This window comes from Chelonia mydas, chromosome 23 (genome assembly GCF_015237465.2).
Source record: "Chelonia mydas isolate rCheMyd1 chromosome 23, rCheMyd1.pri.v2, whole genome shotgun sequence".
Classification (NCBI taxonomy): domain Eukaryota; kingdom Metazoa; phylum Chordata; order Testudines; family Cheloniidae; genus Chelonia; species Chelonia mydas.
Genome location: NC_051263.2, coordinates 2,862,805 through 2,890,061, shown reverse-complemented (window position 1 = coordinate 2,890,061; position 27,257 = coordinate 2,862,805). Strand labels below are relative to the sequence as shown.

General features: G+C 46.4%; 1 protein-coding gene across 3 annotated transcripts in view; it reads right to left on the bottom strand.

Annotated features, from left to right (window-relative positions):
- ACTN4 (actinin alpha 4) overlaps positions 1 to 27,257 on the bottom strand; it is a 78,080-nt gene that overhangs the window by 17,895 nt on the left and 32,928 nt on the right. Inside the window, exons 2-11 of one of the 3 annotated variants that reach the window (XM_037884335.2) lie at positions 18,001 to 18,115; positions 16,392 to 16,511; positions 12,186 to 12,272; positions 11,374 to 11,461; positions 10,765 to 10,843; positions 10,224 to 10,305; positions 8,539 to 8,624; positions 2,459 to 2,551; positions 1,949 to 2,179; positions 36 to 183 (exon numbers count right to left, since the gene is read on the bottom strand). In XM_037884335.2, coding sequence (XP_037740263.1) covers positions 36 to 183; positions 1,949 to 2,179; positions 2,459 to 2,551; positions 8,539 to 8,624; positions 10,224 to 10,305; positions 10,765 to 10,843; positions 11,374 to 11,461; positions 12,186 to 12,272; positions 16,392 to 16,511; positions 18,001 to 18,115 — 1,129 coding nt within the window. Of the gene's footprint in view, positions 1 to 35; positions 184 to 1,948; positions 2,180 to 2,458; positions 2,552 to 8,538; positions 8,625 to 9,203; positions 9,290 to 10,223; positions 10,306 to 10,764; positions 10,844 to 11,373; positions 11,462 to 12,185; positions 12,273 to 16,391; positions 16,512 to 18,000; positions 18,116 to 27,257 lie in introns of those variants that run through there. The other 2 variants (XM_037884334.2, XM_043534836.1) reach the window with 2 other exon arrangements.

Below are 27,257 nucleotides of genomic sequence, written 5' to 3'. Positions count from 1 at the left end.
TCAGCCTTTCTCTGGCCTCAGAAAGAGGTGACTACCTTCAGTCCAGGACTCGTGGATGGAGGCTTTCTGTCTGAACTTCTCAGCCAAGTGGTCCAGTCGCTCTAGCCTCCTGATCTCGTTCAGCAGCCACTCTTCATAGCCTTTCTCCGCCTGTTCCAAGTGCTGCCAGCCATTATTAATGTCCTGTGGGGGGAAGGGGAAATATAGGAAACAAGGCGTTTAGAGCAAGAAACGGCTGTGTCAGACTGCCAGCAAGATTATGAAGCACCTAAGGGGAATCTCAACATGACGGGGAACATATTTGGGGAACAAATATTTAATGGGCTCTTCAATCTAGCAGAGAAAGATCGAACAGTCCAATGGCTGGAAGTTGAAGCTGGACAAATTCAAACTGGAAATAAGATGTACATTTTTAACAGTACAAGTAATTAACCATCACTGACAATTTTTAGATCAAGATGGGGTGTTTTCCTAACAGATCTGCTCTAGGAATTATTTTGGGACAGTTCTCGGGCCTGTGTAATACAGGGGGGTCAGACTAGATGATCACAATGGTTCCTTTCTGGCCTCAGAATCTATGAATGGCCCATACTTCCAGGGTGACATCATCAGGTTTTCCCTTTCCCATTCTGGATGTTAACACCATCTCCGTTATAACATTAGCGTTTGCCATGCCATATGCATGTATATATGTAATAACTAACCCTTGGGAGACTGGCAGACCAGCAACACCAGTCATTGGGGGAAGTTAAATGCCACACAATATTTGCTACCAGGAACAAAAGAGCATGTGCATCTCTGGCACATACAGCTGAGAAACGGGACTGAGACCTCACTGCTTAGGGCAAGGGTTCTCAACCTTTCTTTCTGAGGCCACCCCAACATGCTATAAAAACTCCATGGCCCATTGTGCCCACGAACTGGTTTTCTGCATATAAAAGCCAGGGCTGGCATTAGCAAGCAGGGCAGTAGCCTGGGGCCCCACACTACAGGGGCCCCCATAGCTCAGGCTTCAGCCCCAGGGGTTTCAGTCTCATGTGGTGGGGCTTCGGCTTTCTGCCCTGGGCCCAGTGAGTAACGCTGGCCCTGCTTGGCAGCCCCCCTGAAACCTGCTCACGGACCCCAGAGGGCCCTGGACCCCTGGTTGAGAACCACTGGCTTAGGGTACGACTACATGGTCAAAACAGTTCCAGAGCTAGCCCACTTGAGCTTGCCTGAACCCGACTAGCACAGATAATGAGGAGAGGAAGGCCACTGCCCTGCAGGTTTCAGAGCGAGCAGAGTTGGCACTCAGGGCATATGCTGGGATTGTTCTACTTGGCCTGCAGCCCAAGCTGTGCTGTCTTCACGGCCGTTAGCCGTGCTTGCGGGATTCACGCTAGCTCGGGTAGGCTGACCCATCCACACACAGTTTCTGCTGTGCCGACGTACCCTTTGTTACATTGGGCATAGGCAAGGAGTATGCAGTAAGGTCGGTTACACTGCAGGCCTTGAGGAGACACTAGGCTCTGAAATAGTAGCCAACGCACATGAAGGGAGAAGCTGACTGCTGAGGACCCTCACTTACACCCATGCACACCCAAGCAGGGTTTTGTAGGTGAGAGTGAGATTTGGATTTGGCCCTCAATCTTCCAGCATGAGCACACAAGTCCTTCTCCTCCAGACACTCGTGTTAGCACTGCCAGGAAGCGTGCAGAGTACGGAGGGACCACCCACAAGGCATCCAACATTTGGCTGCAGTACCCCATAAGCAGGTCACCCAAGAGGAAGTTGCTTCTGGACTGTTAATAGGAGCTAGTAAGCAGACTCAAGTCAGCCTTCGGTACAGACCGCTCCCTCCTCATCTCTGCCAAATTCAATTCTGCTCACTCCACTGTGCTAACGGCCTCACTCTGCTTTACCCTTTCCCCTCAGTGCCTCATTGCTTCAGACAAACACCGTTACTCACCGAGACCATCTTGCCCTCCGAGGGCATGAAGGCAGGCCTGTTGCTCAGCCGGAGTTTAGTCTGCAAGGTGTTGAAGTTTATCTCCAGCTGACACTTCTCCTGCACTTTGGGAGGCTTATGGACACGCCTGTAGTCGCGGAAATCTTCCAGTTTTTGCTGCATCTCTTGAATGGTCTTCTGTGGGACCCGGTCCTCCAGCCAGGGGATAGTGCGTTTTATCCACTCCAGCAGCTGCGGGGCGAGCAGACACTGGTTAAGTGGGACGTGAGGAACAGCAGCAACATACCTGTCATTGGCCCTTCAAGGGGGAAGTCGCAGTCATGCTGGGGAATGTACCAACTGACACAGAATGTGCCAGGGAGCCATGTCTCTCCGGCTATTGACATCCCTGATCTCTCACATCCCAGAAGCGTAGGCCACCCTCCACAATAAACCGCCAGGATCCCTGTCGGCCTCCAGCTCAGAGCTCCCCTCCACACAGGAGAGTAATCAGAAGGCAGGGGGACTCACATCAGATGCCAATTTCTCATAGTCCTCCATCAGGTGCTCATTCTCCTGGTTCACAGCCAGCACTTTGCAAATCCGGTTTGCTGCTGTCTCAGCCTGGGGGGGGAGGCAAAAGGGGAGGAGGGGGAGATTTTAGACCCATTTGCAGCAGAGCAGCAAGGACAATGCATGAAAGGAGAAGCCAGCAGTGTTACGATCTGTCCAGCCCCCACAGAGAGGAAAGGAAAGCCACTCTGAAGCTAGACCAGTCCCCTCAGAAGGACTTGCTGACAGGTTTAATCCGCACTTGCCATGTCATGTGGAAGATTTACCCTGAGGCTTCATCAGCTAGAGGATGCCCCTTGCATAACTTGCCATGACAGCGCAACTCACCCACCAGGGAGGCTCCCGTAGCTCCGGCTCCCAAAGCCCAGACTGGCATTGCCTGTGCTAGTGGGACTAACTGGAATGTAGGTGCCATGTTACAGATGTACCCCTGCGTCCTCACCTGCCCTGGGAGCCTCCAACAGCACTTGGGTCTTCGGGCTCGGTTGGATCCAACTGATCAAAGATTTTTTCCAAGCTCAGCATAAGCAGGTGATATCTGAATGGCTATTGGCCAGAGCCCCTCCACTGCCTTGAGGGGGAAGATTAAGCCCTCTGCACATTAATGTGCATTTCCACAGCACCCCAGTCAGGTAGGCATGCCCCCATTTTACAGACTGGGAAATGGAAGTGACATGCCACTGAGACTGGGGCAAAGCAAGGAGAAAGACCTAGATCTCATGACTGCTCCTCATGTGCCTGTATCTCCAAGGCCACCCATCCCCAGGGCCTTGTGAAAGCAGCTTGCTAGCTACCAGAGTGAGGATCTGCCCATCACTGCAAGACTCTGGCGCCAGCCTACACCAATTGTGAAAGTCTCTGACTTGGCACCTTCCCACTGCTGCTCCCAGAACCCCTCCCCAGCATCTGAGACTCCCATATCTTCCCCTAGGCACCGCACCTGGCTCTCTGGTTTATAAGAATGGAGCACATGGTCAGTTGCACCCGCCAACAGTACAAGACCAGATTGCTGCATTCTCACTTGGAGTGTTAACTGGCTGGACTAACGCAGAGTTCGTAAATTAGTATTTTGCCAAGTAAGTGTGTTTGTAGTAGTGTCAGAATCCCTCCACTTTGTGTATTCCACTCCTTATTCAACACCCGTTGACTCCTAATAATTAACAAACTCAGGATTTAGCTCCAGAATTAGCTATTTGTCAAGTCACTGCCTGGGTAGTGTTCCACAGCATTTCAGCAGCTGCATTTTGGGTTTGGGTCTTCCCAGAACTACGGCACTGAGCCATAAGCATCCACGTGTTTATCAATCATTTCTCTTTGAGAATGAGAACAAGCCCCTGTTTGCTGACTGTGATTTCACTGCAGCCTTCCGTACTGTACACACGCCTTCCTTCTGCCCCTTCCTCATCTGTGAGGCAGGTGGGGTAAGGTGAAATTCCCCTGTGTATTAGGTAGGAGAGTGGGATACGTGGATGCAAAGAAGGAAAGTCAAGAGATCAAGTACCTTGTAGGCAGCACAGAAAGAGTCCAAGAGGAGGAGTTGAAAGCCAGACATCAACAGAAATAGTGAAGAGGGTCTATAGGAGGATGGGGAGAGGAAAACAGAGCTGGGGAAATGAATTGCCAAAAAGACTAGACATCAGAAGTTTGATTCCCTTTAGCATCAAAACATAAGCGATAAGCAGTCTGGATTCTAGGCCGTATGCTTCTCCTCACACTGCTGGGTACCACTTAAACATATTAGACATGCTCACGATGCAGCACACATCAGTTGCCACCTCAAACTTGGGACTGGAATTAAGAGCACGACACACAAGAACATTGGAAAAACCACCGCATGCTACGAGAAGCTAATAAATACCAGCTGATGCCACGAACATGCCAGCTGTGCTCCTAAAGATTGGGATCAGACAAAGAACAATAAAAAATACTGGCCAGGCCAGAATTTCACACATTACACCCACCCAGGGAGCGCCTGGGAGAAGTGCTAGCTAATACACTCAACTTCAGACTTTAATAGAAAAATTTCAGTCCAGATGGAATACGTATCCAGTGTGTTTTTCAAACATTGGCTAACAAACAAGGTTAATGCTTCCAGCCTATAAAAGTTTCACACTTTACGAACCAAGTTAATCCTGATCTTTAATAATCATATCCTATAGCTGAACAGGATCTAGTGCTGACAAACTTATGCAGCATGTGGAAAATGTTAGGCCAGAATCCTAGATCTGCACTAGGAATTACTATAGGGAAGTTCTACGGCAGGGGTGGGCAAACTTTTTGCCCCGAGGGCCACATCTGGGTATGGAAATTGTTTGGCGGGCCACGAATGCTCACGAAATTGGGGGCTGGGGTGCGGGAGGGAGTGAGGGCTCTGGCTGGGGGAGCGGGCTCTGTGGTGGGGCCAGAAATGAGGAGTTCAGGGTGTGGGAGGGGGCTCTGGGCTGGGACAGGCGGTTGGGGTGTAGGGGACAGGAGAAAGGGCTTCGGCCGGGGGTACGGGCTCTGGGGTGGGGCTGGGGATGAGGGGTTTGGAGTGTAGGAGGGTGCTCTGCGCTGGGATGCAGGGTTTTGGAGGGGAATCTGGGCTGGGCGGCTCAGGGGTGCAGGCTCCAGGCCGTACTTACCTCAAGCAGCTCCCAGAAGCAGCGGCATATCCCCCCTCCAGCTCCTAAGCGGAGGTGCGGCCAGGCAGCTCTGTGCACTGCCCTGTCCGCAGGTGCCGCCCCTGCAGCTCCCATTGGCCGTGGTTCCTGGCCAATGGGAGCTGCAGGGGCGGCGCTTGGGGCGGGGGCAGTGTGTGGAGCCCCCTGGCTGCCCCTCCGCATAGAAGCTGGAGCAGGGACATGCCACTGCTTTCAGGAGCCGTGCGGAGCGGGGCAAGCCCGACCCCACTCCCCAGCTGGAGCGCCAGAGTTGGACAAGCCCCAGACCCTGCTCCCCAGCAGGAGCTCGAGGGCCAGATTAAAACGTCTGAAGGGCCGGATGCTGCCCCAGGGCAGTAGTTTGCCCACCCCTGTTCTATGGCCTGTGTTACACAGGTTGGACGCGATGTCACAAAGGTCCCCTCTAGTCTCAATCTATGAACCTTAAAACATCAGTCATCAGAGTGCCTGTGGATGAGGTAATTTACTGATTAGGTACAGCTATGCCATTCTGCCTTTAGCTGAGTAAAACTCCTTCAAAACTGATAGGCAGTCAAGATGCAAGCGGCTACTCTTTGCATAAAATAGCCCTCGTAAGGATCCCCAGCTCTTCCCTAGACTATACAACAGATTAGATCAATATCTGCTACTATGGGCAAATCAATTCCTAACGAAGAGAACAACCATTCAAATCCAGAATGCATTTCAAGGAAGCCATGATGCCTACAAAACACATGAATGATTCGGCTACTAGTGTGCTTTGACCACTGCCCATCCCGCTGACTAATACGGTCTCATTGTTCTCTTGTACTCCCCCATGTGTCTGTATTCATCTGTTGTCTCAGGCTGTGAGCTCTTCGGGGCACAGACTTTCATTTTTGTTCTGTGTTTGTATAGTGCCTAGCACAATGGGGCTCTTCAGAACTAGGGTAACAAGCAATAAAGGAAGCTACCCCCCATCTTTGGTCCAAGAACTCCCAGGTGTAGCATGTCTGGTGCCTCGCATTTGAAACTGAATGTTTCTAGTTCTGCCTGAGCCCCTCTTGGACTCTCATAGCCAGATTCTCTGTTCCCCTGTGCTGCATGTAATCATTCACACCAGTGAAAAGGCGGGAGGAAACACTACCAAACTAGAATAGTGCCATTTTACATGGGTGTAATGGCCAGGCACTTAATCTGGACTTGGGCCTCAGTTACTGATGTCAGAATGGAGACTAGTTTCAGCCTTGCTCCAGTACTGGTTTAACAAGTAATACAGATCCTACAGTAAAACTTGGTTCAGTAGCATCAGAAGGCCCCAGTGGTGCTGGCTTCTGTACAAGCCTAGAGGGCAATCATGGTCCCTGCCCCCAAAGAGTTTACTCAACAGTTCTCTTTAAAAATCAAAGCCGGACAGACACCCTTGGTCTGCAGCAAGGCATCGAAATGGCTCATTCATCCCCTGAAACCCAGTTAGCACTAAAATGGCATTTAAAGTGAATCAGCAAGTAAAGATGAGTTTCGAACGTCTAAACTACAGCAGCTACACAAGCAATTAAAGACAATCCAACTGACCTGGATTTGCATTCTAAATGCTAAAAAAGATGCAAGCATTTAGTGTGGTAAGGGAAGGAAGGCAAAACCACAGTTTAAGAACACCAAGAGCGGAAGCAGCACAGAAATTCCTGCTTGTAATCTAGTTTCAGATTTTAGTCAGCAGAGTCCCGGCAAGAGTGTAACCATAGTAGATTTGATATTAACAGAGGTGCTTGATTCCAAGAACCAGAGGTATAATGACTTACCACAATTGAGATCATAGTGAGCCAGGGCAATGCCAGAGTCTAAGGTAAGATTTTCCAGAGAGCGTAAGTCCCGTTTCCAAAAGTGACTTAGGCACTTGGGAGACAGTCTCATTGAAAATTAAGAGGCATGTCAGGACCCCAGAACCAAAGTCATTTTTGAAAATGGGACTTAGACGCTCTTGAAAATGGTATGACAGTAAAAGTCATCAAGTGGCGGTATCTAGCTGCCATTGAAAGATGTTCTTCCCAATCAGTTGTCTACATTAAAAGCCATATTGGTTTCAGAGAACATCTGTCCTTTCCCCTACAATAGCAGAGGGTAACAGCAAGGCTAACCTATTATGGATTTGGGCATTGTCAGGTAAACTCTTCAAAGAGTTGAGTGTTTAGTTTGCTTGTGCAGTGTTTAAGCAATGTCTGATTGACAGAACTCTTTAACAAGTCTGTGTTCCCAGACCTAACCTTCCTAGTGATATTCTCCACCACCAAAGAAACAAAACCACCCCAAATGGCAATATTTAAGATGAAATGGGGCTGAGAAGAATATTCTAGCTAAACAAGGGAAACCAGCATTTAATAGAAATGCTGATGCCAATCTCATTTGGCATGACTTTTGCTGCCGTGCCTAGTATGAGAGGCATATTAACAGCAGTGATAAGAGTTCTGGATAAGAACTGTAACCGCGCATGAGACAGAGTTCAGGAAGGGGATGAGAAAGCAAACGGGATATACACAAGGTTAAAACTCATCACAAAGACTTTCAAATGATTTTGGTGATGCCGTTATCCTACGCACCAATCAACTGACAGCAGTGCCATTTGCACAGACATGGCATTTTCATGGGAAATGAAAAGCCTAATGCAGAATCAAATTTGATTAAGTCAGCAGAGTCATCCAGATTTGTGCTCATTATGCTAGCGATCCAAGAGTCCCACTACGATCATAAATACTTGCATGCTAATTTCAGCTGAGCACTTTGTCAGCTATCCTCCTGCACCATAACAGCCACTGGGGGCTGTTATTTGGGCACTTAATTATGCCTCTTCCCCACATCCCCAGCTTGAATATTTTTTTTAAATTTCTATTGGGCCAGCAGTTTGAGTTTAGACATCTTTGTATCAAGCGTGTTAAACGAGTCTCAGCCAGGGGATTATGGCAAGCAGCCCTGTAACTGTCACAGAGAATGGCTTGCCATAACGTAAGCCAGTACAGTGCTAGCTTACTCCCTTCCAGCTCCATAAAATGCTACTGTGAAGATCTTGAATCTAACACCAGTGTTTTGAGGACAGTGAAACGATCAATTAAAAACTGAGTGATTACTTCTCTTCTCTCACCCCCATTGGCTGCTGGAAGTAGTGACCCTTCATTGGCCGCGCTACGTACAAAGTACAAACCACCCCAGATTTTTATTATTGCCGGTGACTATGTTTTTGTTTCTCCACCAATCTCAGTGGCCAGCGATCATTCCAGCCGTTTTCACTCGTCACGTTTCTCATAAGCCCTTCATGCCAGTGTAACAAGCCTCAGTGAGTTGCTTAGTGTGCAAGATTAGTGGCAGCTGAACCAGACACAACATGCGTAGAAGCAGAAGCAATTCCACCTGCCAAAAGCTCACCTTTTGAGCCCCCGAGAAAGCATGGTAGAAGCAGGAAACGTATGTCATGATAGCCTTCTCATCGGGCCTGAGAGTGCCTACAATATCTGCGCAGAAAGAAAGGGAGGAGAGAGTGAAGAGAGCAGCGTGGGAACCTCCCAGCCCCTCTGGCATGCAGCTGAGGGGGAACAAGCACTTGCTTCAGACTGGAATCCAAACCTAAGCTGGAGCGTGACTCAGCCAAATGGGCTATTTTGCGGCTTTAAATCTTTCCCACTCAGTTCAGAGTTCCTGTCCCTTAAAGTCTGAGACTCTCCCAAGATGAGTAGCTACACTCCTCTAGCAGCCCTTGATTTGAGACACTGGCTATCGGTCTTGGTATTCAGCTTCACAAAGCTCTTGGTTGAAAAGCTGATTTCTCCTGCTGTTTATTGCTACGTAATTCCCCCCGCCACTAATGATATAGCCCAGTCACCTACTCTATAAAGATGATTTTTCTGGTCCCTCCAGTGTTACATAATAGCTGGAGCCATGGAAGCTGGACAGCTCCCGGAGCATGTATGAACTAGCTGAGGTTTGCTTTCCAGTCAGCAAGAGACCACTGCCATCTGCAAGAAAAACTGGGTCAGCGTAGGATGCTGCAGTTCGAAGAGTTATAACGAGATGGACACAGCTGCCTCCGGTACCTTCTGCGCGCCAGAAAATGCATGGTAGAAGCTGGATACATAGGTCATGATGGCCTTCTCATCAGGGCGAGCTGTGTTGACAATGTCTGCAAGCGAACAATAAGTGTTAATGCCCTCACGGGCAGGGCCTGGTTTCACACTGAGTCAGACTTGATTGCCAAGGCACATCTTGCACATCATCTCAAGAAACCCGCTCTTCACCATTCTGGAGTCCTGTAGATAAGCAGCTGTCTAAAAAAAGAAGTGCCAGAATATCTGGATGGGCAGAAGAGGACATCAAAACTGTCCTGGATATACTACAGAACGTGAAAGATAAGCTTGTCAACCAAGACTGAACACAAGCCATTTGCAGCTATGGGTACTGCATTTTACATAGGGCAGCTATTACTGTTTTTGCGACTGTTTTAAAAAGGGAATGTTGGCCCCAGGATTTAGTGGTGGTGATGGTCAAGTGAGATTACCACCACACAAAACAGGAAGTGGGGTGCACTTTTACCCAAAGTAACCAATTGTTTCTCAATTGTGGTCTCACTTCTTGTTCAGTACACACCACGGCCCTACCCAGGAAAGGTCACTATGTTCCGTGAGCATTACATTCACAAATGTGAATGAATAGCTGGAAAAGGCCAAGGTAACAGAGGGCAATTTGTTCCGGTTGGGACAGCTTCACTGCTAGTGAAAACAGAATATGGCAAGATGCATTTGACAACAAATTTCTGGTCCATCATGTGTTTACAGAGCCTTACGTGGCCTTTCAAAGATAAGCCTAGTCATGGAAAGGGTGGGAGATGTGAATGCTGTATGGAAGGCCAATTCTGACTTTTAAACACAAGCCAGGCTGGCTGCCCTGTCAGATCAGACCACCTGATGCCCAGTCCTACGTGACACAGCAATGGAGGAAATGCACTTTCCTCTTGCCTTGACAAGCAAGTTGTTCATGGGACTGGGTCATCTCCACCACAATGGCAGGAACTTCCACTGACCCAGGTGGTTCCTGCTGCGAGTGCCTGGAAAGCTTACCCTCGGCATCCAACATCTTGGGGATGTCCAGGTATTTCTCGGCCACCTCAAAGGCATTGTTCAGGTTCGTCACAGGATCATCCTGGGAAAAGGACAGTTGTAAAAAGTCGAGTGAGGGTTTTATGAATCTGAGTCTCTGACAGCTCCCTCTAACACAGATGGCATGGCTGCCCCAAGGGCTGCTTGGCAGGAGGCCTAACATCTCCCTTATTTCCTCTTGAAGGCAGACTTGCTGTAGCATTCATGTCTAACCTTTTCCACCAATGACCCAAAAGTTCCTTAGTCACCTGCTCCCATTAGCTGACCATTCCCTGCCAGACTCAAATTCCTGTCTCACTGAATGGAACAGAGTCTAACTTGTGACAGGACGATCTTTTCAAATCCTGCCTTCTAGCATTGAATTCGCCTTCTAATAAGACACACAGCTCGCAGCGACAATGGGGTCCGAGAGGTTAAGTGGGACGTGTGTTTCCCTGGGGTGCGTCTAGCAGCACAGCTTAGCTTCTGCAGAAAGGATAACATGGCCACCGCAGAGATGTACCTTTCTGAGCTTGTCATATTCAATGAGCTCTGGTCTGTGTCTGTGGATCAAGGCATTGAAAGCAAGACCGTCCTTCCAGCTACAAAAGAGATCAGAGTTAGATGGCTTTGGTGCGTGGGGTTAGATACATGTATCTGTATAATACACTACAGAAAACGATCACCAATACACAGTAGAGTCCAACAGATTATTTTTTTTCCGTTCACCTTGATTTAATGCCTCTAGAAGTAGCAGGACTGAATACTATGCACAGTTAACTGCATGCTTCCTTTAGATCGGGCATTTCAGGTTCTTCCACCCCCAGGCCCTCCTGAGAATAACAGCCCAGATAAGAGGCAGCCATGGCTGGAATTGCAGATTTAACAAGAGCAAAACATGCATGAATTTGGGGGTTTTGTTCCGGCCAAACCACGCTACAAGCATCGTTTCCCTAATGGCAGACCCATTGAATATTTCATGGAGATGCCTGTGAGGCCGAGGGAATGGGCTATTTCTTGCTGTCTTCAAGACACGCAGCAGAGCCTGCCAACATGGAGAGCTCTTTCTGAAGTGTGTAAAGGAGCAGACAGAGTCGAGCACTTGCTAAGAGGGGGTCTGACAGGCAGTTACCTGATGTGGAAATTTTGTACATTGACGTTCTTGTAGGGCGCCGTCTTCCTCTGACACCACAGCAGCAGGCCTTCTTTGGCAGAGGTCTCTGCAAAAGGCACAGGGCAATTAAGGGACTGTGCCCAGGAGCATCTCTCTCCTGGTAGAGTTTTAAGCCAAGAACATGAGACAAGAGTGCAACAGATGACAGACTTATCCACAGACAGTAAAGGATGCAACCTGCCCCCTGTTTAGTGTTAGTGTTACAGCATGTGTCTGAGTCACAAGCCAACCTGGTCACAAACATGCAAGTCAAGTATTGCAATTCATATTCAGGGTGATCTCAGGGTAGTTTATTTTCCACTGTGGTTGTCTCCAACTAGGAAGGACAGTCTCCAGTTGGCGTGTTGAGTCAAGACAGCTGCAAGTATGGGGTAAAAAAAGCTCATCTTCCTTCTATTACCATTAGGTGGTTGGCGGGACTATCCCAAAATCTGGAACAGCACAGGGGAAAAACACCGGCCACCCACCACGCAGTCCCAGATTCACAGGGATCGGGTATTTAGCACTAACGGCCAACAGACCAAGTGAAGCAGAAGCACAGTAACTGATTTACTGAAACCGACAGCTATGCAAAAGTAGTATGCATAGGAAACGTGACTTGCAGATGCATGAGCTGTCCTGGATTACCATAAAACTGCATCAACTCACTGCACCAGTTTTATCTTCCCCATCATACATTCTTTGTGCTGTAGTTACACAGATCCCTCTAATGTGCTGGAGAGCAAAGAAGCAGACCGTAAGAACACAGCTTGCACACGCCTGGCTCTTACCTTCCACAGAAATGTCCTGAATGGCAAATCGAAGGATAATTGTCCAGATCATTCCCAATGTCATCTTTGTATTGCCATCTACAATCTCTGTGAAAGCAACAGTGGAGAGAAGAACATTGACATTAAACTCACCAGGGATGGAGGAAAACCTCACTTTCTTAATATAGACACATCAGCAAACAACTTCCAGGTGCAAGCAAGCTAGGAGAAGGATTTCAAGAGGCACTACAGTAAACAGCCATTAACACCTAGAATTTTCCTGGGGTCCAGTTTAAAGCCAAATACTGAGCTCATTGCACTGTCCGCATATCCAGAAAGAGTTTATTGCTTTCTGACTCAAACACTTCAGGATTTTAAGTTCTGGTGTGTCCTTAACCAGTTTACATTTTACTCTAGAGAGGACAGAGGGACAACACTTGAATAAAGGATATATGGAGGCTCATCTTTTCATTCAAAGTTGGAGCTCACATCTGAGGATTCAAATCTCTGAAGGACAAATAAGGAGCAATGAGAGAAGGCCTCCACTTTGCATTCCCATACTAGACAGTGGAGCAGAGGTATCAGACCAGTGTTCAAAGCTTCACTAGCAACACTCATGGAGTTTCTGGAATCCAGACTTTAGACTTTGTGTCTAATATACCCGGGTACATTTGGCAATTTTCAAAGAGTCAGACAGCACTGGGACACCCCGACAGCACAAGCTTGTCACGCACAGTTCATCCCCACTCAAACTCCACTCCCCCAGATTCCATGAGCAGCCAAGGCTAATGGCTACAAAACTGACACCTCAGCATCACCATGCAAGGACACATGAGATTTCATTAATGACCTCACCACAAACCTATATTTAAACCCAGCTCTCTAGAGTAATAGGCTGCAACACCCACTGCCATGTGGACAAAGCTAACTACATCTGCACTCAGCATGTGACAATGCTAGTTAGTCAATGCCAGGAGCCATCTAGATACAGCAAGAAAGCCTCTTTCAATCCCCCTCAAAATAATGAGTTTGCAGCCATTACTTTCAACCGTATGAAATGAAGGAGAGTGGGAAACCTGTGTGATTATGGAGATTAAGAGACCCTATTTTAGTTAAACAGTGATAGCAAGATGATGATTTCTTTGAACAACTAGACATGGAATTTCTCACGTCTCTTGAGCAGCTAAAAGCCTCTTCCAAACCAAATAAATCCTTGGAAGCATGGAGAATTAAGTCTGGTACCAAGGGGGCTGTTGAACAGTCACAGCAACAGCTGATGTCTAGGAGGAGAGCTCAGTGGATAAGTTGGCTTTTGTAAATTGAACACCCCACCCCTACATCTTGAATTGCAACATGGCACTAGTTGGAACATGCACTGGTTTCAGGTATAGTCACGAGAAAAGACACCAGTCACTAGATTTAGAGATGTAACCTCAGTGCAAGCCATGTTACCTGATTAATTCAAACTGGCTCTGCAAGGTAGCCTAGTGCCAAGTGATGTCCTAGCAACATCCCTCGGTGTCTAAGCAACAGTGGGAGTTTCACAAGTCCAAGGAACAGGTCATGGTTCTTGTGAGCAAGGACAGGTTCTATAAAGAGAAAGTAGCTGCAGCTTGCATTCCTGGGGAACCAACTGCCATATCAGATCAGCCCAGAATCCTATCCAATAGTGGCCAGTGCCAGATGCTTTAGAGGGAGGAAATAGGCAGAGGTTTCTTGCTCCAAGGGGAGTTTCTTCCGAACCACCACCACTCGGTGGTTTGCTTATACCCTGAGGCATAAGGGATTCAAATACGCTAATAAAATATTTCTGTCTAACGTAACTATATTCCTCAGTGTTTAATTTAACCAAATTTAGTCCCACATTCTAAACTCCAAGAAAAATATCAAGGGAAAAAACATTTAAAAAGGCAGTAGCCTGGACAATCTAAAGGTAGAGAACTATAAATAGATGAGTACTGATGCACGTACAGAAACCACCAATACGGAGATGGAAGAATTTAGTTCTCTTCTAGACTATCCTTCTTGGGAAGGAAGAGAGGAGAGATACTTTGCATTCAAACTAGTTATCTTAAACTGACAGATTTTAAGTTATTTGCAATAGTGAGAGAAAATACAGTACTTCTCCCTCAAACTTCTCATTTAGAAACTGCAGAGAGACAGACAAATGTAAAAAAAACAGGATAAAAACTATTTTGTTTTTCATGCTATCAGGCTTTATTGTAAAGTTTCATTATGGAAATATCCAAAAAACTCTGGTCTGTGTAAATGGAGAAATAGTTTTCCAAAGTGAACTCACCATTAATAGCATTTTAATGGATCATCTATCTGGAAATTCTCACTATTCTGCAATTCTGTGAAGCTCCTCTGGGGGGTCTGTTTAACCAGGGTGTTTTTCTTTGGACAAATTAAATAAATGCAGCTAGGAGAGGCAGAGCCAGGAGTGGGTCCAGCTGTAAAGAACCACTAAAGAAAATCTGAGGTTCTGATCTGAGAGCAGGAATTTTGTTTTTTAAATCATAACAAGTTGACTGCCAGCATATATATGTTTGGCAAAGCTCAAAGAAATACCAGGCCTGGAGACTTGGAACAATGCAAATACAAATATTTTGCTTTTCTGGGCACTTTCTTTGATCCAAGAAGTAATGGCAATTAGTTTAAAAAACAGCAGCATGCCGCCATTCAACTGACCATGGAGAAAGAATTATGCCTTGAACTAACTGTTCAAACGGCTTTATAGGCAGTCACCACGGTTCAATATTAATTTCCAAGCTCCCAAAAAGCTTTTAAATTGCCTTGAGCATCCTTGATTTCCCTTGGATGGACCTAACCGTGGAGAAGAGGAGATACTTACAAGCCTTGTTCAGTACAAGACATTCTTCACCCAGGGCTAAGACCATGTGCATTACGCTCAGATACTCTAAGCCAACATTGCTGCTGATTCCACTGACACTTGACTGCATAACAATTCCCAGGATGAGCCATAAGTTTGAGATTTTTTCCTTTCCCACCCCGTTAGCATTCAGACAACAGTAAGGTGGGATCAAGGTCTCTTCAGTATTTTTATGGCAGGTATCAACACTGATGATATTTATGGTTATCATGGCAAGTATAAGCCCTGCTTTGTGGCCATGTCTGTCTGTAAAGCCCCATGCATACCGTATTCATCTATTAAAGAGCAGCATCTATTTCCAACTGTGGTAATAACTCCTGATAAATGTCCCCTCCCTCGCCAAATATGCTCTTGTACATATAACAGAAGGATAGCTCTTTTTACCTAGGGGGTGAGTTTTAGCTTAATGCATTAATCCAAAATAGAGGGAGGAGAGAAGTAACTCCACCACTGATGAGATGGATGAACCCACACCAGAATTGACATTTACTGCACTCCTGGTGATTTGCCTACCAAAGGTCTGGACACCCAGAATTTGGAGTTGACTGTAGCTGTCTATAACTCTTATTCTCCAAGTGTTATTCTTGCCATCTAAGAAACAGGCATGGTGAGCATCAAGTTACATTTTAGAAATGAATGAGTTCTACTAAAAAGTGTTTATCCCGCATGTTAGCAAAACTACAGCAATTGCAACCAACTACCATTGTTTGAATGCAGTTAGGCTCCCAGTAATATGAACCTCTGGCCCAATTTCTCTCTTTCTATTGACTGAATTATAGGCGTTTGGTGTCATTCAAGTTATTTGCATAATCCAGTCTCCTCTTAGTTCCTGACAGAGAGGAGGGCTGAAATGTTCCAACACTTTACTGCATAGAGAAAATAACTCTTCCAATTAGATGGTATGACCTGTGACTCCTAATACAGTAGAACCTCAGAGTTATGAACTGACCGATCAACCACACGCCTCATTTGGAACTGGAATTACGCAATCAGACAGCAAACATAAAAAAGGCAAATACAGTACTGTACTGTGTTAAACATAAGCTACTAAAAAACCCTTTCCCTTTAAAAAAGATCTGACAAGGTAAGGAAACTGTTTCTGTGCTCATTGCATTTTAATTAAGAGGGTTAAAAGGAACGTTTTTTCTTCAACATTGTAAAGTTTCAAAACTGAATAAAGTCAATGTTCAGTTGAAAACTTTTGAAAGAACAACCCTAATGTTTTGTTCGGAGTTACGAACCACCTCCATTTCTGAGGTGTTCGTAACTGAGGTTCTACTGTAGTCACGAGTTGAGGCTGGCTGCTGATACATTCAGAAGCCTAAATTACATACCTTCAGCTCCTATAGAGACCAGCTTCACTCCTTTGCTAGCGATGAAGTCTAGAGCTTTGTTCACATTGTTGATTTTATGCACTCTCATTTTCCCTCGTTCTGGTTTGGGTAATCGCTCTCCTAAAGGAAACAGAAAAGTTACAGCTTCTCTTTACAGTCTCAGGTGAGAGCTAAAATCACCGGTAGGAAAGACAAGTGAAGAAGTTTAATATGAAACTAGTCCCTTTACCATGATGTCAAGGGCAGAAGATCTGTTTCTAGATTGCTGCAAAGGTTACTCATACTTGAATAATTTGTTAAAACATGCATTATAAACCTGACTATTGGGGAAGGGGCTGTCTCCTTGTTCTGTGTCTGTACAATGCCTGGCACAAAGGGGTCCTGATTCCATTATTAGGGCTCCTAGGCCCTACAGCAGGGGTGGGCAAACTATGGCCCGGGGGCTGCATCTGGCCCTTCAGATGTTTTAAACTGGCCCTCGAGCTCCCACTGGGGAGCAGGATCCAGGGCTTGTCCTGCTCTGGCGCTCCAGCTGTGGAGCGGGGTCAGGGGCTTGCCCTGCTCCACGCGTGCTGTGGCTCTGCGTGGCTCCTGGAAGCAGTGGCATGTCCCCGCTCCAGTTTCTACGCGTAGGGGCAGCCAGGGAGCTCCACACGCTGCCCTTTCCCCAAGTGCTGCCCTCGCAGCTCCCATTGCCCAGGAATCACGGTCAATGGGAGCTGCAGGGACGACCTCTGCGGATGGGGCAGCGCACAGAGCCATCTGGCTGCGCCTCTGCGTAGGAGCTGTAGGAGGGATGCCACCACTTCCGGGAGTTGCTTGAGATAAGCACCACCCGGAGCCTGCACCCCTGAGCTCCACCCCCCAGCCTGCCCCGATCCCCCTCCCGCCCTTCGAACCCCTCCATCCTAGCGCAGAGCACCCTTCTGCACTCCAAACCCCCCCATCCCAGAGCCCACACCCCCAGACGGAGCCCTCAGCTCCCCCCCCCCCCCACTCCAACAGCCTGCCCCAGCCTGGAGTCCCCTCCCACACCCTGAACTCCTCATTTCTGGCCTCACCCAGAGCCCATTCCCCCAGCCAGAGCCCTCAACCCCTCCCACACCCCAACCCCCAGTTTTGTGAGCATTCATGGCCCGCCATACAATTTCCATACCCAGATGTGGCCCTTGGGCCAAAAATTTTGCCCACCCCTGCCCTCCAGTAATACAAATATTTACAAAGACAGCATTATACTTAACCTACATTGTGATAGGTGCCTCTCAGGCTGCAGGACTGTAAACTTGCGGTGTAGATGTTTGGGCTCAGGCTGAACCCTGAGCTGTGGAACCCCGAGCTGTGGGACCCCAGCCTGAACCTGAACATACACCCCAGAAATATTATAGTCCCACAGCCCAAGACAGCTGATAGGGGCTAGCCATGGGTGTTTCACTGCAGCGTAGACATACCCTAAGAGAAGAGAAGAGCCCCATTTTCCACACAAAACAAGGTAACAGTCCTAGGCCAAAAAACTTACAACCCAAGCATAAGTGACAGATTGGGAGGGAGCACAAGGTCCAGGGATTCTTTAAGTACCAGGTACAGTAGCAGTAGAGTGTCAGGGACGCACCTGAAATGACCTCCAAGAGCAACATGAGTTTGAGGCCATCGCGGAAATCTTCATCTATGTTCTCGATCTGCGTGCCAGCTTTCCGCAGGTGAGAATTGCACCATGCTGTAAAAGTCTGGAAGAATAAGATAAGGAGGGTGTGATATTGCAGCATTCAGTTTAGAAATGGACAAGCCATCCAGCTTTACACGAACTAACCTATTTGGATCCAATACACCAAAACGTGGTGCAGGTTTCATTAATGCACATGTACATTAATTCACTCTCTTTGGTGATTATATTCACTGGGCTCACTCTTCATCTCTAGGTCAGCTCTCCCCCTTTCAGGATCATAACCATCTTACAGAGATTTTAGCTCTGCTATCGTTTCCCTAAACTTATTCCAAGAACCACCACTTTATTCTGCTTTGTGGCAAGACTAACTGGTTGCAGTAGAATACAGCCTGACCCAACCTTTTAGACTTGACCAAGTACCAATATGGCGTTTGTAGAACCAGAGGGAGCTTGAGTGGTTTTCAAGACAGAATCGCATTTAGCGGACATTGCTAAATATGGTGAGCATTTCTAAATACATATGACCAGGTCCTTGTTACGCTGCTGAGGTATGTGGTTAACAGGAACGAAAAAACTGCTGCAGAGCGCCCAAGCAATTCTTGCACTGAGCAACAGAAAGATCTTTCTGGCTCTAGCTGGACGCCTTCGGTCTATTCTTGGCTTCCTGTGGCCTCCTCGCTGTGGCAAACAATTAAACACTGAGCTATGGAGCTTAAAATTGCATGAGTTTATTTGTGTAACATACCAAAACTCCGATGTGAAAACCACCACACGCTAAATGGCACGGTGTGGCTTAGCTCCTGCGCTGTAGGAGTTCAATCCTTCCAATTTAGTGTCAATTTAATTAGCCCCCACACAAACATCACAACGACCCCTGCTATGGGGAACAATATTAAACACATGCAATATTGCAAGCTGTTGTTCAGATGGGAGACGCTCTTAGTGAAGATGTTACGATCTGTCACTAGGAACACTACATTAACAATTCCACATATCCAAAAAAACAAGATTAGTGCCACCAGACGAACACAATGAACAGCTGCAAAGTCAGAAGCAGTAGGCAAAAGAGTGTTCAAGCCAGTCACCATTTGTTTTGGCAACTGTTACTAACCCTGTTCATTCAAAAACTCCTAGACAGTAGCTGCTGAATTGACACTCTACCCTACACACAGCCTTCAGACAGCAAATATGGCAAGGTTAAAATGTGAAACTCTAAGGATTTAGATATGCCCATTTCAAGAGCTGCCACAGATTTACCCTCTTTATCTGATGAAGAGCACTTGGAAAGTGGAAAGTGACACGACTATATAGCAAAGGAAGCGAGACTGCAAGGATGAAGAATGATCTTTGGCAAGTCTGAGAACTTACATAGCCATCCGTCTTGATTGTGTGCGCTTGGAAACAATAGTGTAATGGAACCAATGGTAGAAATTTACAATCTAGAAATGGCAATTCACTCTAACAGCTCTCCTCCATTCATCCAGAGGACAGCATGCCCAATGCATAGAGTGGGACAGAAGAACATGCATTAGGAATTACTAGAGAGTCTACTGTGGGGAAGAAGAGGATTTGGTCATTTTGCACACTCACACAATCAAAGTAAAATGAATGTTCCATTCCCCCCCACTGTCTATGCAAGATTGTTGACCATACGTCATTCTTTGTCCAGGAATTAGATACTCAGCATCATAAAACATTCTTCAGAGCGTAAAATGAAAACTATGTGACACACTAAACATGGAACATGTTTCATATTCTTGTAGCTTTAGGTATCAGCTATGTGCTTTAGATATAAGTGTGCATTTCCTGAAGCAACCAGGTAACGGAATAGAAAGCGACTCCGCTTTACCAGCAGTTAGCGAGACTCCATGCAGTTTTACAAGTATTTTTAGTTTAGATACACAAAATTCTTATCACAGCTGAAAGCTGTAGTTCTAGAGAATTAGTGCAGTGAAGATCCCCACATATCATGAACAGAGGCACAGGAAGCTCTAATGCTTGAGGTGTAATTTCTTCTTCATATGCAGCCATTTCCCATTTTACTACAGCGTGGCCTACAATTTAGACCCCTTCCCATGAGTTTTGCCCTGTTTTAGTCTGACACTCAGCCTGATACAAAGGCACCTCTTCAGCCCAACTTCCAGCTCCTCTAAATACCCAGACCACATCTAATGTAAGAAACATCTCCTGCTGCTTAGTCTAAACTCATTCGTGCTGCCTTTTACCCAAATGAATTATGATCTGAACTTATCATTTTTATTACAAGTGTAAAAAACTAACCTCAGACTCTGTGTTCCTAGTAGTTAAGACTGCTAAAGGCCAGGGTAAGGCACATGGGCTACACTTCCTGGAACACTAAAGAAAGGCAATTAAGCAAGTGGCAAATTGTGGTCATGTAACTACACCCACCCCCCAGCCTGCCTCCTCAGCTGGGGTGATGAGTTGTAGTCACAGGAAGCCGCTGTCTCATTGTAGTTTAATATTTGTTGAACTCCAGCGTGTTTGATGCTATAAAAAGCCATCCCTTTCCTCCTGGAAGTTTACTCTCTGATTTAATGGCAAACATTTTTGTTGTAATACAGAGTTACACCCATTGATATCAAATTCACAAACTGCTCTGCCTTCTCAGGAAGTGAGTAGCACAGTACTTATTCAGAGCAGTTGCGAAGTGATGCCCTAAAGACTTTTCAGAATAAGCCACTAGTTATGCTGCTTTGGAGAAAGTTACTTCCACAGTGGAAAAGCCTCGTTTTACTATAGCTAAGGCCCACTGTCCTCCTCTCCAAAAGGTTTAGCACAGAACTCAGTTCACCATAAAAATAGATATATTAGTCCCTCTTCTAGATTTCTCAGCACACCTGCTTTCCCAGTCCTGTCTCTACCATAGAATTTGCGGGGGAATCCCTCTGATGCTACCCACCAGTTCAGCTGAATCAAATATAACTTAGGTCTTAAGGGAAATTTGCAGAAATATCAATGATTCTTGGCAAGTTAAGAGCACACTGATCACTTATTTCCTTCAAGTGACATTCTATTCTGCCTCCCTGCAGATCAATTACAACTCCCCCATACCCTTTCCTTAACACTAGCACTTAAACCTGCTTCCAAGGACAAGGTTTCAAAAACGCATGACTCATAACAGACCTCCTCGTGGCTTGAGGCAAGCCTGCCACCTTTCTTCCACACATTTTCCTGGAAGGGATGGGAAGTTACAGGGTGGAATCCCCTTTCCAAGACCTGTTGCATCCACAAGCAATTGAACCTCTTGTTCCAGCTATGGGGAGCTGTGCCTTTTATGATTAACTTTCACAACCAACACATTGTGCTCTCAGACCAAGGCAGAGTCCGTGGCTGCTGGGAAGGGATGAGGATCAAAATCCATCCATGTGTGTCACAGCACAGCCCCTCCTAAAACTGCTGTGACACACCTCTGGACAGCCAGGAAGCAGAATGAATGAACGGAAAGTATTGTTCTACCCCAAACATTGCTGGCCAATCCCTGGTGGCTTTGGTGAGTTCATTGCTGGGGAATGTTTCAATGACAGTTTTTAATGAGCCATTCATCTGATAAGGATGAGAGGGGAAAAAAAGCCCCCCCCCCCCACCTTCAATGAGAGAATTAGAAGGTAAGCTTTTAAAAGAAACCCCAGAACTACACTAGCGCTGTTTTCCCACTTGATAAACTGGCACCAGATTTCAAACGTTGCCACTCACTGAAATACAGTTTACCAAGAATTATACATTTTAAGTGCCTTCCCCCCACCTTACTCTTGTGAAACATGTGCTTAATGACCTCAAAGGAGGAGAGGAAGGTAAATCAGCATCTCATAAGGATCTTCAAAGCGATGGGGGGAGGTGAAGGGAGGAAAGGACTTTCAAAGACAGAAATCAAAGGTTGCGCTACGTCATGAGGAAGCAATCCTGTAAGCTCTCAACAATGGAAGTTTATTTCACTAAACAGCAGGGGGACAGCGTCTGGGAACACAGTGTGCTCTAATTCAGGTAGGAGAGTGGAGACCTTCAAAGCCATTGAACTACAGCTGCAGCTCTGAAAGCATTAACAGTGTCTGAGAAGGATCTTCTCGGTTGTGTAACTAAACAGAACCAAAGATACACTTAGAATTTGGGAAAAATAAGGGAATGGTAAGCAAGCCAAGTTCACGAATGCAGATTCTGATGCTGCACATGAAAAAAGGTAAACCCAGTTCTAGTATTTATTTTTTTCCTTCAAAAAAAGCATTCCCAAAGCACTGCAAGTACCAAGGGAAGTTACACAGGACAGCATTGAAAAGGGACACTTTATGCCACACAGTAAAGGTACAGAGCCATTTGGTTTTGCACTGAATTTCTAGGGATTTTAGCATGGCCACTGAGGACAGACAAGTAAACAATTACTACCTCCATGTTCAGTGGAATCCTGAGCAGGGCCATGCCACTGCTTCCGGGAGCTGTGTCGAGCGGCCCCCGACCCTGCTCCCTGGCTGGAGGGGGCAAGCCCCAGACCCCGCTCCCCAGCAGGAGTTCGAGGGCCGGATTAAAATGGCTGGTGGGCCAAATCCGTCCCACAGGCTGCAGTTTGCCCGCCCCAGCCTAGACTCAGAGGACGAGTTATTTTTCTATTAGAATACTCCACTCTTAGCATCTTTAATCTAAGTCAGGGTTTCTCAAACTTCATTGCACCACAACCACCTTCTGACAAAGTTATTACGTGACCCTGGGGGGAGGGGAGGTCAGAGCCCAAGCCCCGCTGCCCTGGGTGGGGGAAAGAGAGGGCTGCAGGCCGAACCCCACTGCCCTGGGTGGGGGTGGAGCTTCAGCTGCTGCCCGGGTCCCAGCAAGCGTAAAATGGGGTTGTCACCCACTTTGGGGCCCCAACCCAGTTTGAGAACCGCTGACTAAGCTATTTATAAACACCAAGCCACACAACCCTTCTAATGTACATATTGCCCAGTTTTATGGAGGGGTGAACAGAACCCCACAAGTTAGCTGTGCAGCCTGGAACAGCACCCGTGAATTCTGACTCACTCCCTTGCTCCTAATCACTGAATTGCATTTCCTGTTATAGCAATGAAAAGGAGGATATGAAAGCCAGCTTCAGAACCATCTGGTCTTCACATGATTTGAATAGACAAAGTTTATCCAATCTGTGTTCCATTCAAGCTTCCTCCTCCCACATTTTGTAACCTTGGGATCTGCAGGGGAGGGGACGTTTCCATTCCTGGACATTCCTCTACCAACCACGGGACTGATTTACCCTTTCCTGCCAACAGATGGAGACACACGGATGTCAGAATTTCTGTTATAGCTATTAACAAATTAGTGCCAACCACGTCACAAGAGCCTATGGATGACATCGTCAGGGACAACCTCTGATAGGTTCAGCCAAAATACTCTGCATGGAGGGAAGTGGATCTGGCTATCCTCACCAATGGATGCTATTCTGGCAACAATGGATAAATAATTAACATGCTTGGTCCTAAAAGTGGCCAAGAGGAACACAAGCTGGATTTCTGGATGTGAAACGACAGTTTAGTCTAGTAAGTAGACTTGCAAGGACTGGCATGAGATCAGACAGGAGTTCCCATAGTAGAACATCCTGATAGCACAATCACAGGGCATTAACTCAATTCTGACTCGAGGGCAGCGCACCACCATTCACAGCTCCTTGGAAATCATGGCACCAAGTACAGTACAACAGAACTACTGCAAGTAACTAAGAGTGTTAAAATTGGCTACAGAAAACTTTGGGTAGTTGTTGTTCCACCAACTGTTACTTCTGGGACTTCCAGTTCACCTTGAATCAAAGCACCTCTGAAACAGACTCTATGCACGTCAACAAAACTGATTAAATCTGAGTTATAAGAAAAATCTCCATTGGTAGATTCCACTGACTCAGCACTTTCTTTCTGGGCAGTGGTCTGAATCCAGGCATTACTAAAGTAAAACCTGAAAGCTCAAAGGGTTATTGCTCATGGGAGATTAAGAAGGCCATGCAGTTAGGATATGCTTCAAGGTCTCTTGACATAAGCATATTGAGTGAGGTTTTAGCTCCAGAGGCCAAGAGCAATTTATTCTCCAGGGCGTCATGGAACATTGACCAGAGACCCACGTTGCAGCAACAACTCAGTGACACCTGAATTCTACACTTCTAGTTGAATTGGCTTGACTCACTAGACAAAGCAAAGAAAAATGTGCCCTACAAGAGACCAGTGATTATCACTGCAGGTTAGTAACTATAGCAGTGCATATTAGTCTCAAAAATCTCAGCATGGTTCACATACATTAAGCCTCAATATCAATAAAGAGTTGCTTTTTTCTGCTCTCTGCCCTTTTCCTCCCACTCCAGTCATGTTGTGAATTAGTAAACGGAGGCACAGAAAAAGGAAGCAACTTGCCCTGATCCCCTACGCTGGATTAGCGGCAGAGTTGTGAACAGAACTCAAGAGACTATTCCCAGTCCTCTGCTCTAACCACTAGATAATACTTTCTTTTGTTGATTTTTAGTCCCTAGTCATAGCATAAATTAGTTTGATTCACTCAAACTGCTCCCAAATTCTAGCACCTAGAAGTAGAATCCTGTTTTCTTACTCAGTCATTCCTACACACAAGAAAAAGCTCTGGTGTTTGGGTAGGTAAAAGGCAAATACCTTGAGAGGCGCAGTGGTATAGATTTCAGTTGTATTGCATCTGGAAAGCCTCCAGTTTGCACTCTAAACATTTTTGTTTCACTCAATTAACCTCTAATTTCCACAAAGTTACTTTCATGATAGAGTGTTTTAAGTAATAATCCTGCTGTGAAAATATAAAATGCTACTGAAGCTACGGGTCCAAGGAACAGTGGATATTCCATATATATTTAGAAGGTAATGAATTATGGCCACCACTGCATTTATGCAGAATCCCCAACTAAAGGAGACTATATAGGTTTGAAGTATCTTCATGCCCCATCTAATGCTTTAAGATCCTTTCAGTTTCTTGTACTGTGCTGTTAGTCTGCATAGTGATGTATTTGTTCTGGATATGGACAAAAGATGGAGCAAGCAAAATGCCTCCTATATGCACATGTTCCTCAAGCAGAAGTTTTCAGAAAGAAATAAATACAGATGTGACTTGGTCTGCATCAAATATATAATTCCGTGTTTTGGTAGCACAGGCGAAGCACCCGGAGAGCTTCTTTTATTGAACACTTGCCCTTACACTACTACCCCACTGTATTCGGTTTTGTCTGTTCAATTTATTTTGTCACACCCCAGTCAGTGATTTTAGCTTGACCTGTACAAGCCACCCCTTATGGCCTATACCTTTTTGGGGACAGGTTAAAGACTATTTGGTTTAAACTTTGATCCTTAAGAAGAGTCAAACTAGGACCAACCTGAGAGGCTAATTTGTTCCCAAGCAAACTGTGTTGTAAAGCCAAGCTGTAGAAATGCACCATTTCCAATTAGGAACCCAGCTCCACACATAAATGGGTGTATTTGGCATTTATGAAAGTGAGGGAACGAATTAAGCAGCACTGGTTACAGCCAGACTGAGTCTGAGCAAGTACCATGCAAAATTTTCCACAGCACTGCCAGGGAACTGGACGCCTTGCTATTTCAGTCCTAGCACTGACTATCAGAGGACGGAGAGTCACCCAGTAGTTTTGTACTATGGACAAAAATGACCATTAGGGAAAATGCAGAGAGTTCCCAACAGACTCCATGTTCAAGCATGATGTGGCGGCACCCTAAGGCTAGCATTCTGCCCTTTGTACAGCACCTAGCTAAATCCTGATGGACTGCACTCAAGTATTTTTCACAGCCAACCTCACAATACACTCAGTGCTGTTGAGACCCCATCTACACTGCAACTATAAGTGAGACACAGGGGCCAGATACAATATGATTAGAAGCTGTAGTGGAACCTTGTAAAGAGCCTTTGCGCCCGTTTTTCCTTAATGGTACCAGTTAATCCTAAGCGAAGAGACACAAGGGCAGGAACCAAATCCCACTGAGCCCACACTACAACTACAGTTACATATCCAACGGGCAGTGACGCCGGTCTCCATTGGCCACTTGTTAAACTTTCAAACAAGCACCTTCCTGCTTTCTCCCAGGCCAGTGATGTTCAGCTTTTCTACTGGTGACCCCTTTCACACAGAAAGTCTCTGAATGTGACCCCCCTTATAAATTAAAAACACTTGTATATATTTAACACCATTATAAATGCTGGAGGCAAAGCGGGGCTTGGGGTGGAGGCTGACAGCTTGTGACCACCCACATAATAACCTCATGACCCCCTGAGGGGTCCCGACCCCCAGTTTGAGAACCCCTGTCCTAGGCCCTTGGGAAGAGCTCCCCATTAACATCTTCAAAGCAATTTCATCAGCATCCTTGACAATGGCTAGGCTGCTGACAGGCTGAGACCACTGCCGATCATGCTGACAAGTACTGTCAGTTTCCTTATACTCCCCATCTGTAGGCTCTTGTGCTTAGACTGTAAACTCTGGGGCAGGGAGCGTGTTTGTGTACGCTTAGCATGGTGCGGTTCTGGTCCATGACTCGGGCTCCTCGGCACTACAGTGGAGGCAGGAGCACTCCATGAGCTAGATTCTGACGTGGAAAATAAGATCACTTTCTTCCTGCACATTAATCCCGCTACCTTCCTCCCAGCAGCTATCAGGACGCTCACCATTTGCTGCTCTTCGCATGTGCCACATGTCATTTTCACTGCAGAAATACAAATAAGCCAGGACTGACCTTAAATGGGAATCTAGCTGGGTCACCTTCAAAGGTGACGTGTCAGAGTAATATTTACACTGGTAAAAAGCCACTCTAGAGTCTAATGAGTCAGTCTCCTTGAGGACAGAGAGTGGCTAAAGACTGGGGACTGCTGAATGACAGCGTCACAAGTAAAATGGGCTCCCCAGCACCACGTGAGTGAAGCCTGCAGATAAGTTAGGGAGGCCATAGCAGCGACAGCCTTACACAGAATTTGTGAACATGCATAGTCTGTTGCTGTTACAAACAGCCATGCCACCCTAATACTAATCCCACAGGCTGCTGGTTTGGAATTGCCTTGTAACAGTTAAGAACTTGACTGATAGCCAAGTGTAATATAAGCCTAACTAAAGTAGACTCGGGACCCTAGATTTAGTAGCTCTCGCCTTGCTTTGTTACCGTCGTTCCCCCAATCCTGCTAACTGCTTATGTTCTATGCCCACA